Source organism: Molossus molossus, unplaced genomic scaffold (genome assembly GCF_014108415.1).
Source record: "Molossus molossus isolate mMolMol1 unplaced genomic scaffold, mMolMol1.p scaffold_m16_p_11, whole genome shotgun sequence".
Taxonomy (NCBI): Eukaryota; Metazoa; Chordata; class Mammalia; order Chiroptera; family Molossidae; genus Molossus; species Molossus molossus.
Window position 1 is genome coordinate 61,834,824 of NW_023425346.1, and position 15,019 is coordinate 61,849,842.

The 15,019-nt window shown below is 37.3% G+C and overlaps 1 protein-coding gene across 4 annotated transcripts in view; it reads left to right on the forward strand.

Annotated features, from left to right (window-relative positions):
- Positions 1–15,019, forward strand: part of HIBCH (3-hydroxyisobutyryl-CoA hydrolase) — a 156,252-nt gene that overhangs the window by 122,150 nt on the left and 19,083 nt on the right. For all 4 annotated transcript variants that reach the window (XM_036253436.1, XM_036253435.1, XM_036253438.1 and 1 more), the window contains exons 8-11: positions 1,824–1,969; positions 4,236–4,322; positions 9,367–9,425; positions 10,128–10,209. In XM_036253436.1, coding sequence (XP_036109329.1) covers positions 1,824–1,969; positions 4,236–4,322; positions 9,367–9,425; positions 10,128–10,209 — 374 coding nt within the window. The remainder of the gene's footprint in view (positions 1–1,823; positions 1,970–4,235; positions 4,323–9,366; positions 9,426–10,127; positions 10,210–15,019) is intronic.

A 15,019-nucleotide genomic window follows, 5' to 3' on the forward strand; every position in this document is an offset into this window, starting at 1 on the left:
TAGGCCTGGAGTGCTTTTTTGTTTATTTGTTTGAAGTTTTTTTTTTTATTCCTCACCCAAGGATATTTTTCTATTTATCATTTGATAGAGGCAGGGAGGGGGGAGAGAGAGAGACATTGATGTGATAGAGACACATTGACTGGTAGTCTCCGCACAACCCTGCCAGGGCCTGGGACGAAATGCAACTGAGGTACATGCCCTTGATCAGACTCGAACCCAAGACTCATTGGTCCATGGGCCGATGCTCTAACTGCTGAGCCAAACTGGCCAGGACTTTGTTTGAAGATTTTTAACTGCAAATTTAAAATCTTTAATATGTATAGGGCTAGTCAAGTTATCTGTTTCTTTTTGCATCAGCTTTGGTAGTTAAGTCTTTTGAGGAACTTGCCCAATTTATTAGCATAAAGTTGTTTATAATATTCCCTTATTATCTTTTTAAAAAAAATTTTTATTGTTGAGAGTATTACAGATCCCCCCCCCTTCTTCCCCCTTCCCACCCACCACCCAGTTCCCACCCTACCCTAGGCCTTCACCACCCTATTGTCTGTATCCATGGGCAATACATATATGCATTTAAGTTCTTTGGTTAATCTCTTCTCCCCTCCCCCTTTCCCTATGAGAGTCATCAGTCTCTTCCATGTTTCCATGACTCTGGTTCTATTTTATTTATTTTGTTCCTTTGATTCCACATATAAGTGAGATCATGTGATATTTGTCTTTCTCTGACTGGCTAATTTCACTTAGCATAATCCTTATCATCTTTTAAGCATCTGTAGAATCTGTAGTGGTATCTGGCCCTCTCATTCCTTTTTTTTTTAAATCCTCATCCAAGGACATGCTTATTGATTTCAGAGAGAGGAAAGGAGAGGGGGGGGGGGAGATCTATGTGAGAGAAAAACATAAATTGGTTGCCTCATATGTGCCCTGACCAGAGAACAAACCTGCAACCTAAGTATGTGCCCTGACCAGGAAGTGAACCCACAACCTTTTGGTGCACAGGACAACACTCCAACCCCCTGAGCTACCCAACCAGGGCAGTTCTGGGTCAATTTTGATTGATTGTTTTATCAGCTCACTTTGGGAAGTGTTTTCCAACTTTTTTAGGTGCCTGTCAATTTCTTATTGGATTCTAGATATTGTAAACTTGACCTTGTTGGGTGCTGGATATTTTATATTCTTTTTTTTTTTTATACTCACCCGAGGACATTTTTTGATATTTTGTTCAGATAGAGTGGGAGGGAGAGAGAGAGAGAGAGAGAGAAACATCAATGTGAAAGGGACACATCGAGTGGTCGCCACCCACACGACCCAACCAGGGCCGGGGACAAACTGCAACCGAGGTACGTGCCCTTAGCGGGAACCGAACCCGGGTCTCTCCAGACCGCAGGCCAACGCTCTAACCGCTGAGCCAAACCGGTCCAGGCTTATATTCTTATAAATATTTTTGAGCAAGCTTGTGGGATAAAGTTAAGGCACTTGGAAACAGTTGGATCCTTTTAAATCTTGTACGATTTGGGGTTTTTTAATGCAGGATTGGAGCAGTTGCTCAGGCTAGTGCTAATTATTTTCCTCTTGTATTCTGCTCAGTTCTCCATGAATCATTAATATTTCTAGTTTGCTTGGTGGGAACATGCATTATTTCCAGCTTTGTGTGGGTTCCTAGTACTGTTCTGTGTAATCCTTTCTTATGGTTCTTGCCTTATCCTCAGGTAGTTTCCTCATACACATGTATTGCTCAATACCAACCTGATCTAAAGTAAAGAAAGTTATATTTATCTCTCTCATTTGAATCATTGCTGTCTCTTTTTATTATTTAATTACAGGATTATTCCCTGATGTGGGTGGAGGTTATTTCTTGCCAAGACTTCAAGGAAAACTTGGTTACTTCCTTGCATTAACAGGATTCAGGCTGAAGGGAAGAGATGTGTACAGAGCAGGAATTTCTACACACTTTGTAGATTCTGAAAAGGTAATTACTTGGATACTTGAAGTTTGTGTTGTTGGAATAACTTATATTACATGGGAGGCAGTATGAGTAGTTGAGATCAGGCTTTTGGTAGATATAGGTCTGAATACTAGATGTACTACATAAAACTCTGTGACCTTAGGAAAAGTTCTTAAGCTCACCAATCTTCAGTTTCCTCATACACACAAATGTAGATAATTATATCTGGAGTCAGGGCTGTTTTGCCTGATACCTTCAGTGAATATTTTTTAATGAATAATTACATTCTGTAAAGAAATCTATTCTAAGAAAGTCTAATATATAAAAATCTAAAGTTATATATAAAAAAGTTTTTTATTTTATAAAAACATTTTTGAAATGTTTTGGTTTTATATTTTCCCTGATGCATTTCTTTCTTTTTTTTTTTTAATCCTCACCTAAGGACATTTTTTCCATTTTTTGTTCAGGTAGAATGGGAGGGAGAGAGAGGAACAGAGAGAGAGAGAAACATCGATATGAAAGGAACACATCGAGTGGCTGCCACCCACACGACCGACCAGGGCCGGGGACAAACTGCAACCGAGGTACATGCCCTTAGCGGGAACCGAACCCGGGTCTCTCCGGACCGCAGGCCAACGCTCTAACCGCTGAGCCAAACCGGCCAGGGCTCCCTGATGCATTTAAAAGTTACATCTATAAAATATGGTCTTGAAAACTTTCCTAAAGGATATCTGTTGCAAGGGACAATGTTACTTTGTCTTTTTTAAAAAACAATGTTGCCAGTTTTCTTAGCACAGTGACAAAAAATACTAGACAGCCTGGGTTTAAATTCTAGTTTACATTTAGCTTCTTTAGGTGACCCCCCTCCCTGATTTTCCTTCTCCAACATGGGGGCAGCAGTTTTACCATAGTAGTTGAAACTACTTGTATTAAATGTAATAAAATCCAATTCAAGGTGATTTTTGCCTCAGAATTCCCAGCAAGGGATTTGGGATTTATTCTGCTTCAACTGGTTTAGCTCACTCTGATGGGACTGGTTTATATCACTCCTGAACCACAGGGGTGGGTGGAATATACTGACTAGCTTATCTAGTTAATACGCTCCATTCCTGGAACTGTGGGGTGAACTCAGCTTCTCAAGAAGCATATAGATCTCCAAATGAGTATCTGCTCTTGAGGAAGGAGAGGTTTGGAAGAGGGGAAGGAATGTTATAAAAATGAATGAAGTATACAAAGTTGAAGGTTGTCCCCTATACACTCCTATGAGTGCCTTCCATCACATTTGCTTGTAGTTTCAGGTTTTCTCCATATTATGAAATCCTCAGTCACATTGAGTAGGTAACTATCTCATACTTCCCTTGAGCTATAACAGGAAACAAACATGGCTGCTCCATTGTCTATTCTAGGGGAACACTCTTGATTGTAGTATATTTAGTGAAGGATGACAGAGAAAGCTGATCCACAGCTTTCTTCCTTTTTTGTTAGTTTGCCTAGTTATAATATCTGCAGTGAGTAGATTGCCATTTACAGGGCCTATAGAGGATAACAGAATACACATTGGGGATGGGGCTAAATAGAGGTAGGTATGAAATATAAATAACCATCTGTCTCATCTGACGGGGTAAAGTATGATAAGTGTAAAAACAGAATACAAAGCAAGTACTCAATGGGTTGAAAGGAAGAAGGGCTTACGTATAAGAAAGGACTGAAAGTTTTCTCATAGAGTTGCAGTTCAGCTGGGTTTTAATGAGTATGGTCAGGAAAAGGCATTCTGGATAGAGGAAACATTTAATGTGCAAGTACGCAGGTGCAGGAAAACATTAGCTATGTTTTGGAAACAGTAAAAAGCCCCATTTGACTGAGCATAGGATAGATATGTGAGGGGTATAGAGAGAGAGTTAAGTGTGGCTATATTACAGAGCTGTACATTGATTGTAGTAGCCATTAGTCACATGTGATCATTTTGGTTAAAATTCATAATTCAGATCTTTGGTTGCTGTACAACATTTCATGTCCTCAGTAACCAGAGGAAAACAGAGATAAATGTCTTTATTTCTCCTCTTTAGTTCTCCCACATTTATTCATTCCTTGCAAGGCAACATCTGCTGTGTAGGAATGTATATGAATAACTTCAGTGAAAATTTCCTTCATTGACTCAGCTGAAGAGAGAGCATCGTAATTTTAAGATAGGAATTTTAAAAAGTATAAGATTTGTAAAAAAAAAATGTTGTGTTACTATGGTGTTTCAAATCTTTTTCCCCCACCCCTTATTTTTTTTTTTTACCTTTAGTTGGGCATGTTGGAAGAAGATTTATTAGCCCTGAAATCTCCTTCAAAAGAAAATATTGCAGATGTTTTAGAAACTTACCATAAAAAGGTAATCTTGTCAATATTCTAAACTCAGATTTTAATTCATGGGGAAGGGTAAGTGACTGAAAAATAGCAGTTGATGAACATTATAGTTTGTGAATGTAAATAAATGTACTGGGATTTATTTACTTCAAAGCTTGATGGGAGAATCAGTGCTTCACAGTTGTTACAGTAGCCATCTCAGAAGGTGACTGCTGTGCAGCTGTACAGCCTGTCTTCTCATTGCTTATGAATTTCAGTGCATAGCCTTGTGACTGGCCCTCGCAGGAGCTTTTCACATTGCACTGTGAGATTTCTATAATGGAGGTTCAATTTGACATGGTTTGTGGAGATGCTAAAGTGAAACTCTGGAGTATAACTAAATATAATAACAAAGTATATTGCAGTGTTTACTTTTAATGCCTTACTTATGTTGTCTAAATTAAATTTACTTTTAAGAGCCAAGACTCTATTAAAATGCTACATGACTTCGTTAAACATGATGGATTGAATACATGTTCTCTCCTAAAACCCCACTTAAATTGTAATAAGAAATAAAAAAGACACAAATCCACAAAGACAAATGGAACATAAGAAGAGACAGCGGCAAGAATGAGATGTAAATATTTTGGAACCTTGAAAGAAGGATGAGGGCAGCTACTTTAGACATAACAATGAAATGTTATCCTTTAGTGGGGAAAGCCAGTAAGAAACAAGCCACTTGTTACTGTAGACTAGAGCCTTTGTGAGGTACAGGTCGCTCTGAAGACAGGGCTGTAGAATAGGGCAGAAAAATAGGAAGATCTCTGCAAATTTTTAAGGAGCAGTTATGCCTCCAAAAGTCCTCCTGTAGGAGCAGCTACCCTCTCATAGCCTGTTAGGAGAATAGATACTTACTCCTTAAAGAGACCAAACCAGAAAGGCCTAGTCGACTTAGGGCAGGGGTAGGTGAAGTGCTCTACTGAAAAGAGGCAGAACATCTAAATGGGAAGACATCTAGCCTCTTTCCCTAGTAGCTTCCAGAATCATTACATACCATCATCTTAGTCTGTTTGGAGAGCTGTACCAAAAATACCATAGACTAGGTGGCTTAAACAGAAACTTACTTCTTACTCTTCTGGAGGCTGGGAAGTTCAAGTCAAGATGCCAACCAATTAAGTGCCGAGTGAGGACGCTCTTCCTAATTTGCAAATGGAAGCCACCTTGCTGTATCCTCACACAGGAGAGAGAGAAAGTTACCTTTCTCAGATCCCTTCTTAAAAGGGCACTAATCCCTTCACAAGGGCTCTATCCTCTTGAGTAATAACATCCCAAAGTCCCTTCCTCTGAATACCATCACATTGAAGATTAGGGTTTCAATATGAATTTGGGGGAGGAGGGATTACAGACATTCAGTTCATAGCATCATCTCACTCACAAGCAGTATATCAGAAGAAAAGAAAAAACCTGTAGATAACTGACATTTGAAGACTCCAAACAAAACATTCAGGTCGTTGCCTGATCATCTTTAATGCATCAGACAATTGAAAATCTTATAACTGCAACTAACATTACACACAAAGCTTCCTAATTTTAGTGCTTCACACAGAAAAATGAGAATTGCCAGACATAAAAACAAACAAACAAACAAAAACAGAGATTGGCCAAAGTGAACAATAAATGTAAGTGAAGGAAGCAGACAATGCAGAGAGAAGAAGGAAACTTTAAAAAGAAACAAACCTGTAATTGTTATAATCACATAAGAGGAAATTATTTTATATATGAAATAATAACAGATCTTATGCAGAGAAGTAAAGAACAAAAAAATTTAAAAGAGGATAGCAAAGGGGGAAAATAATCCTCAACAGATTAAATTAAAATTGATGGTTTAGGGAAGCACTAAGGACAAAAAGGATACAATCGTCTCTTGCCGCTTTGCGCTTCTGTGATAGTGAAGCTGCAAAAGTGGAAGTGTGAAGTGGCGAGGGATGACTGTATATAAATAAAGAATCCTACTTCGTGGAAATTCATTTATTGTGGTAGAGTCTGGTACTGATTAATCGTGATAAACGAGGGCCGACTGTAATAAGTCCCAGCTGGTGTGGCTCTATGGTTGAGCATGACCCATGCACCAAGAGATTGTAGGTTCAATTCCTGGTCAGGGCACATGCCTGGGTTGTGGGCTTGGTCCCCAGTAGGGGGGCATGTGGGAGGCAGTCGATCGATGTTTCTCTCTCACATTGATGTTTCTATTTCTTCTCCCTTCCTCTTTTTCTAAAAATCAATAAAAATATATATATATTTTTTAAAAAAGGATAGTAAGATGGAAAATGGAGACGAAGAAAAATTAGAGGTATTATTCCAGGAAGTCTAATAAATACATACTAGGAATTCATAACAGAGAAAATATTTAGAGAAATAGTACCAAAATATTACCCAAAAGCAAGGAACAAGAGTACAAATCGACAGGGCCTCGAATACTCTGTGCAGTGAATATGAATACACAGCATGTGAAGATTTCATCAGATTTTGTCAAGTATTTGACAGTCTCTCATGTGGTCAAGTTGGTGTAATGTGTGGGGGTTGAAGGGCCTTACCAAAGAGTTCCGTTAAATCTGTAGGTACAGTTGTGTTGGCCTTGTTTTATTCAGTGTTTTTCTCAGTGATCTGAATGAGGATGTTGACAGCATTTTGATCAAATTGATTTCAAACCAAGAAAATAAATTAGGTAAAAGAATATGGTTTCAAAACAACCCTTTGAGCCCTGTCCTGTTTGGCTCAGCAGTTACAGCCTTGGCCTTTGGTCCAGAGAGACCCGGGTTTGGTTCCTGCTAGGGGCATATACCTCGGATGCAGTTTGTCCCTGGCCCTGGTTGGGTTGTGCGGGAGGCAGCTACTCGATGTGTCCCTTTCAAGTCGATGTTTGTCTTCCTCTCTCTCCCTCCCACTCTATCTGAAACAAAAAATGGAAAAATGTTCTTGAGCGAGGATTTAAAAAAAAGCCCTTTGAGTTTAGAGTAATCTAACAGCAACGATGCAAAATTTAATAGATGAATGAGGAAAACTGCCTATGTTTTCCTTTACTCTCACACTGCTACCACACTCACAACACTTCTGACACCTGATGTGTGAGTTTTCTACCCATCAAGCCATTCTATATGACACCATTTGGGTGTCCTTTAATTCATTTCAATGCTAGCACTATCTACCTGGAGTTAGCATCAGATTCCAGAGCTTAAGGACCCAGTCCCACAAGACTGACCCCATTTCAGATGTCAGTCCCAAGTCCCAGGTTGTCACTTGTACTTCTGACTGACCAGCAATAATCTGGGGTTCTCATGACCCCCTCCTTGAATAAGAAAATTTGCAAGAATGGCTCATAAAAATAGGGAAACCCTTAACATTTATTAGTTTATTATAAGATACAAAAAAAAAGGATGATGAATGAGCATCCAGACAAAGTGCAAAGTCTAGAAGGGTCTCAAGCCCAGGAGCTTCTGTCCCCGTGAAGTTGAGGTGCACCACTCTCCCAAAATGTGATTGTGTTCACCAACCCTGAAAGCTCTCCAAACCCATCCTTTTGGGGTTTTTATGAAGGCTCCATTACATAGGCATAATTAATTAAATTATTGGCCATTGGTGATTGAACTCAGTCTCCAGCCCAGTTCCCTCCCTGGAGCTCAGCAGGGTGGGACTAGAAGTCACGGTTGTCCTGTCAACCAGCCCCCATCCTTTGGGGCTTTGCAATAGTCCCCTCATTAACATAAAACAGCCTTGTGGTTGAAAAGGACTTGTTAGGCATAACAAGACAACTTATTTCACCTTTATTTCAGGAACTGAAGACAAAAGACCAAGTATTAAAAGATGCTCTACTGCCCTAGCTGGTTTGGCTCAGTGGTTGGAGCGTTGGCCCGTGGACCAGAGAGTCCCGGGTTTGGTTCCTGCTGGGGGCACATGCATCTGTTGCAGTTCATCGCCAGCCCTGATTGGGGTTGTGCGGGTGGCAGCCAGTCGATGTCTCTCTCTCATGTTGATGTTTCTCTCTCTCTCTTCCTCCCTCTCTCTTTCCCACTCTATCTGGGAAAAGAAAAATGCTCTACTTAGCATATTCCAAGGGCTTGGGTAGCTGTAGGCTATGAACAGAGATATATAAATATATATTTATAAATATATAAATATATATTTATAAATATATATAAATAAATAAATATATATTTATTTTAAATTATGGTATCACAATAGAGATAAGTGAACATTTTGGATTTCTGTCCCAGAATACCAAATTCTTAAGTACTGGATGGGAGAAATATAGCTTATAATGGCACTAGTTTAAAAAAAGGTTTAAATTTTTAGTGTAAATCAGCCTAATAGGACTGCCCCAAAACTAACCCAGTGCTGTTAGTAAAAGCATTGTATCCAAAACAAGCAAGAGTATGTGGAGTGCTGTTGTACTTTGTTCTGATTCAGCCACACCTGCAGCTAAGGTATGTGTTCCACACTTAATGACCTTGATAAACTGGAATTTGTACATAAAAAAGACCTGGATTATGAGGGGGCACAGAACTGCAGTATGTAAAAAGATTGAGATGAAAGAGGGATAAACTAGAACTAGAAATATGAGAGGGCTTATTTTGGTCCAGAATTAAAGAAAACATATTCTAATTAGAGTTCTTAAGCACTTTTGAGTTTCTTCCCGAGGTACTGTTTTATCACTCTGGAAGTCAGTGCTGCAGACTATCATGGATGTGGTAGGAATTTTTATGTCACATGGACATTTGGGCAGGATGACTTCTCAGGTCCCTTATGGTTCTTAAATTTATTGACACACTAATGATAATGTGTCATATATAATGATATGAAAATAAAAATACAAGAACATTTGGCCTTTGACACTTTCAAATATTGTCTAGAATAATACATATTGTCAGAATCTTGAAGATAGGTGGTAGTTTTTATGAGATTGTTGAATGTAATTTGACTGAAAGTGATTGATAATCTGTCACATAGTGTATTGTTAAACATGAAGTTACTAAGAAGATTTTTAAAAGATTTGAGTTATTTCAAATGAATTATATATTTTTCTTTTCAAACAGTCCAAGATTGATCAAGGCAAGCCTTTCATACTTGAGGAACACATGGACAAAATAAACAGGTACTTAAAGAGAGATCTCAGATTTATCTATTCCTTTCGAAATTCTATATTAAATGGAATTTGCTAGCATTGTAATTACATTGTGTTTGATAATGCATCTAATTCTGAAATCAGAAAGCACAGAGCTTTTATTTTCACTTACCTTTGAAAACAGCTTCTTATCTACTCTTTCCATTATGTTTAAGTAATCTGTCATGCTGACTTATTTCAATAAAAAAACATCTTTTTTTTCTTTTTTTAAGTGGAGAAGAGAGGCTGGAAAGTAATTGGATTAATTTGTACTTTATTTTTGTGAAGTAGTCTTCCATGAAGATCTTATCAGGCCCATCAGAAAATGGTTTTGTGCAGTGATTTGAGAGATTGACTGGCTTAAGGGATACAAGAGGAGGAAAACTATTGGAAAATAAGACAGCTATGTCTACATCTTAGAAGCATAAATTTTTCACAGTTAAGATATCATTTATTTACAAATAATAGATGCAAGAAATCAGAAGTGAAAATGTAGGCTTTATTTTGCATTACTGAAAGTAGACTGAATACACTTACCGAGAGAAGCAATGCTTTATTTCATCATCCTGTAAGATAGGTTGGAAATTTTTTCATTTTTGAAATGGAGTCTGGGGGAAGCCTATGTTTAGGTTCATTGCTATCTCAGAAAGAAAAAATCTAACTGGTGAAATCATTTGTTTCCCTTTCTTATAGTTGGTTCTCTGCCAATAATGTGGAACAGATTATTGAAAATTTACAGCAAGATGGTTCATCTTTTGCTCTAGAACAGTTGAAGGTAATATATGGACCATTTCTGCCTTGAGCATGGTGAATTCTTATAATAGGGAAGCCCCACCGAGGGGTGTCAAATTTCTGTGGAGGTGACATAGCCCACTGTTTTTGTTTTTGTTTTTCTGAACTCAGTTGAGACTCAGAAAGCAGTTTTACAAAATCTTACCAAAATCCAAGTGTCTTTTCTACCTGCTGGATGCTGAAGGCAATGCTAAGTTGTTTTTAGGTCCTTTAACTGTAACAAAAAAAGACTTTAGTAAGCAAGCTTCATCACTAGTAGTCCTTGTCCTTTGGGAGAAGAATGTCTTTTTCAGACATTTTTTTTTTAGAAAGGTTGGGTAACTGGAGAATAGTCACTTTGCAATATATTGCAATTGTGACATTAATCTCTTAAGTTTTATTTAATATGCAGCAGTTCAATATATGGTCTTTCTAAGCAATAGGTGTAATAAAAATAAAAAAGTGATGTTTTTTAAACTAACCAGAGGCTCCAGCTATAGCCATAACTGAGTGAAGCAGTATTTCCACAACCGTATTCAACTGGTAACAGCAGAAGAAAGCCTTTTTTTTTTTTTTTAGAAAGCCATTTTTGTGTAACTGACTGCACATGGGGTCCTGCCATTCTTAAAACTATCAAACTATCATATGGTTATGAAACTGAGTTTTTCAGACTTCTAGACAAAGGAAAGAAAAAAAGCATGTATCCTTACAGTTAATAGAAAAGGTATTTTAGCTTGTCTCCATCTGAAAGTATTTTTCATTTTATTGGTATTACAGCCTTTCAGTTGTCAGGAAACGTGACCAAAAAAAAAAAAAGAATTAGGTAAGGCCTTTCCTGTGAAGATGAAAACATTTCCCCATTGTTACTGTATTCTTAAGAGGAAATCCTAAGTTAATTTGTGTCCTAGAATCTTATTCAATATTAGAATTCTATTAACTTTCAAGGATAGGTGTAAATCAGAGTGGGTAGAACAGCTGTATATTTCCCTAAATCACAAAAGTAATTAATGTTATTAACAACTTTTAGGAATGTTCGCATAAATGTACATTTATATTTTAAGGATTCTGACTTTAACTTGGCTCTCATTTCCAGAGCAATATAAAAACTAGTATTCCTGTTTTTGCCTTTTTCAGCAATATAGCCCAATTAGGTATGCACTTGGTAATTCCATTTAAAAATAATCATGCAGCACTTTATCTAATAGGCTATATGATGTCACTCTAAAGCAGTATGGATATGCAATTAACCATATTACTTTAAAAGCACTGGCCTGCCCCAAAACTGAGGGATAGGTCTCAGATGGTTTTCCAGTTTTCCTTTTGTTTCTCTGCCAATATGATTACTCTGCACTTAGAATAGGGTTCTTGGCAAGCCACCCATCACAGCTAAGATCACCATAAACACTTTCACTGAAAGGACAGATTTTCATTTTTATTCAGTTTACCTTTAGCTTTGGGAAAATGAACATGGCCCCAAAATATTCGTCTCTGCTGGGAGTAACATGATGTGGGGATCAAAAAGTTCCCACTGAGGCTTCCCTGATAGAACTTAGATAACAGGGCTCATTTAATCACGTCAGTCAGAAATGCACCAAAAAACAACCCTGAAGGAGAATATAGTTGTTAGTGCTTAGGTAAAAGGTTTGCATATGAAAGAAATGTTTGAAAAGATTTTAAGATTCCAATGTTTGTTTCAGTAAGCCTCTAGGATAACCCCCGTGGGAGCTCTTCAGGGATTCCCGTCTTCTTTCTGCAGTGCCCAAGAATTGCATCTGTGTTTGTTCCAAGTTGCATCCATGTACTCTATGTCTTAGGGGTTCCTTTTTTCCCAGGATTGTCTGTGGGGAAAGACATAGTCTTTGTCAACATGCTTAGTAATCATTAAATAAAAACATAGGATTCTTTTTTATCCTTTCTTTAGAATTTTTACGTTTTTACTGCTAATCACTATAGGGCAACAAGGGGTTAAAACTACATGTGATAAATAAAACATAATCCTTGCAGATTTAATATAAAGAGAAGGCTCTCTGTTCCAAGTAAAATCATTTGATTATAATTGTACCTTCTAAAGGCACAACCTTTATGATAGAATTAAAAGTAAATTTGACATAGATTTTAAAAGCAGAGATGATTAAAAAGAGAGATTAATCGCTATTAGTAGTTTCTCCCCAACCTCGACATAGAGAACTATGAAGGGTAATATTTCCTATTTTAAATCCTGAAGCTATGATCCTATATAAAGAGTTCTAAAAATTTAGATTCTGAGTAGAATTTAATACATATGCCTAGTGTAATAATCTAATAATTCTTTCAAAAATCTTCCATTGCTATGTAGAAAGCATAGTTGAACTTAGATTTTCATTAGCCAACTATAATAAATTACTGTATGCCTGCCATCTATCTTTTAGATGTAGCTTCTCTTTATGCTTATAGCTATTACTGTTTTTATTTTTGACATGAAAAAGTTGTGGTTCAGAGAATTCAAATGATTTCTGGATAGAGAGAATTAAAAAGTGGAAAATTGGGACCAGATTTTAGATCTCTTATTCTCAATGTAATTATTGATCTTCTGTCTACATACCTAAAATGTGAAGATGTTATACTTTATCTCTAATTGTTCTTGTTGCACAGTGAATTTGTGTAATGGTACCTTTTTTATCACAACCTTGAGTCATAATAATGACTTTACCTTCATATCTAATGGATGTGTGCTTATTTGTGCCTCAAGTACTCCAAATTTATACCCAGATTAGAAAAATGCCATGGAGTGTAGTAGATAATAAGTACTTGTTGACTGAATGAAACATTACAAAATAAATAAAGTCAAACATTTTCACATTAAAAAACAAAAACAAAACTACATGTGAAGTTGTAAATACTTCTTATTTATTTATTTATTTATTTATTTATTATTAATTTGTTTTTGTTACAGATGTTTCTCAGTTTTCCACCATTGACACCCTCTTCCCTTCCCCCCTGCCCCATCCCCAGCTCTGTTGTCTATATTCATTGGTCATGCATACATGCATGTAAGTTCTGTGGTTTATCTCTTCCTCCCCCCAACACCCCCTCCTCTGAGGCTTGTCTGTACCCCACCTCTATGTCTCTGGGTTAATTTTGTTCAGCAGTTTGTTTAGCTCATTATATTCCACAAATAAGTGAGATCATGTGATATTTGTCTTTCTCTGCTTGGCTTGTTTCACTTAGCATAATACTTTCCAGGTCCTTCCATGCCATCTCAAAGGATAAGAGATCATTCTTACTTACAGCTGCATAGTATTCCATTGTGTACATGTACCACAGCTTTTTAATCCATTTACCTACTGATGGACACTTGGGTTGTTTCCAGATCTTAGCTATTGTAAATAATGCTGCTATGAACATAGGGGTACATATATTCTTTCTGATTGGTGTTTCAGGTTTCTTAGGGTATATTCCTAGAAGTGGGATCACTGGATCAAATGGTAGTTCAATTTTTAACTTTTGGAGGTAACACCATAGTGTTTTCCACAGTGGCTACACCAGTCTGCATTCCCACCAGCAGTATACTAAAGTCCCCTTTTCTCCACACCCTCACCAACACTTGTTGTTTGATGATTTGTTGATGGTGGCCATTCTGACAGGTGTGAGATGATACCTCATAGTTGTTTTAATTTGCATCTCTCTGATGATTAGTGATGTTGAGCATTTCTTCATATGTCTCTTGGCCATTTGTATGTCCTGTTTGGAGAGATGTCTATTTAGTTCCTCTGCCCATTTTTTAATTGGGTTCTTTGTCTTCCTCTTGTTGAGTTGTATGAGCACTTTATATATTTTAGAAATTAACCCCTTATCTGATGCATCATTGGTGATTATGGTCTCCCTTTCCGTTTTGATGGTTGTTTCTTTTGCTGTGCAGAAGCTTTTTAGTTTGATGTAGTCCCATGTGTTCATTTTTTCCTTTGTTTCTTTTGCCTTAGGTGTTGATGGACTTTTCATAGTATTTTATTTTATGGCTTCTCATGTCCTTTTGTAGATTTTCTTCTGGATTGTGATATTGTCATATAGTGGAATCTACTCAACTGTAAGAAGGGATGAACTATTGATACATGAAACAACAGGGATAAATCACAGAAGCAAGTGAAAGAAGGCAGACATAGACAACGTACTGCATGATTTTAATTTTATGAAATTCTAAAAAAGGCAAAACTATAGGGATGGAAAGCAGATCAGTTGTCTGGGGTAGAGTTGAGGGGAGAAGAACCCTTGTTCTATATTTTGATTGGGTAGTTGCACAACTGTATACAGTTGTCAAAACTTCTAGAACTGTGCAATTAAAAGAGTGAATTTTGTCATATATAATTTGACATATTAGCTTAACCTCAGTAAAAAAAATTAAATGGCATATCAAATTATGCCAAAAAACAGTTTGACTTATATTTGCTGAAGGTACCCATTACTCTATGCTGTTTATTGCTATTAATAAGAGTAATTTAGCCCTGGCCTGTTTCGCACAGCAGTTAGAGAGTAAGCCTGAGGACTGAAGGGCTGTGGGTTCAATTCCTGGTTAAGGGCATGTACCTGAGTTGCAGGTTTGTTTGATCCTCACCCCAGTCAGGGTCTTGCGGGAGGCAACCAATTGATGTGTTTCTCTCACATCGATATTTCTCTCTCTCCCTCCCTCCCTTCCCCTCTATGTAAAAATCAATGGAAAAATATCCTTAGGTGAGGATTAACAAACAAAAGAGAGTAATTTAATGACAGTGTTGATGGATACATTGTGCCTTTGTGGAAAGAGTACAATAAACTTAAAGGAAAATGCATCAGTTTATGTC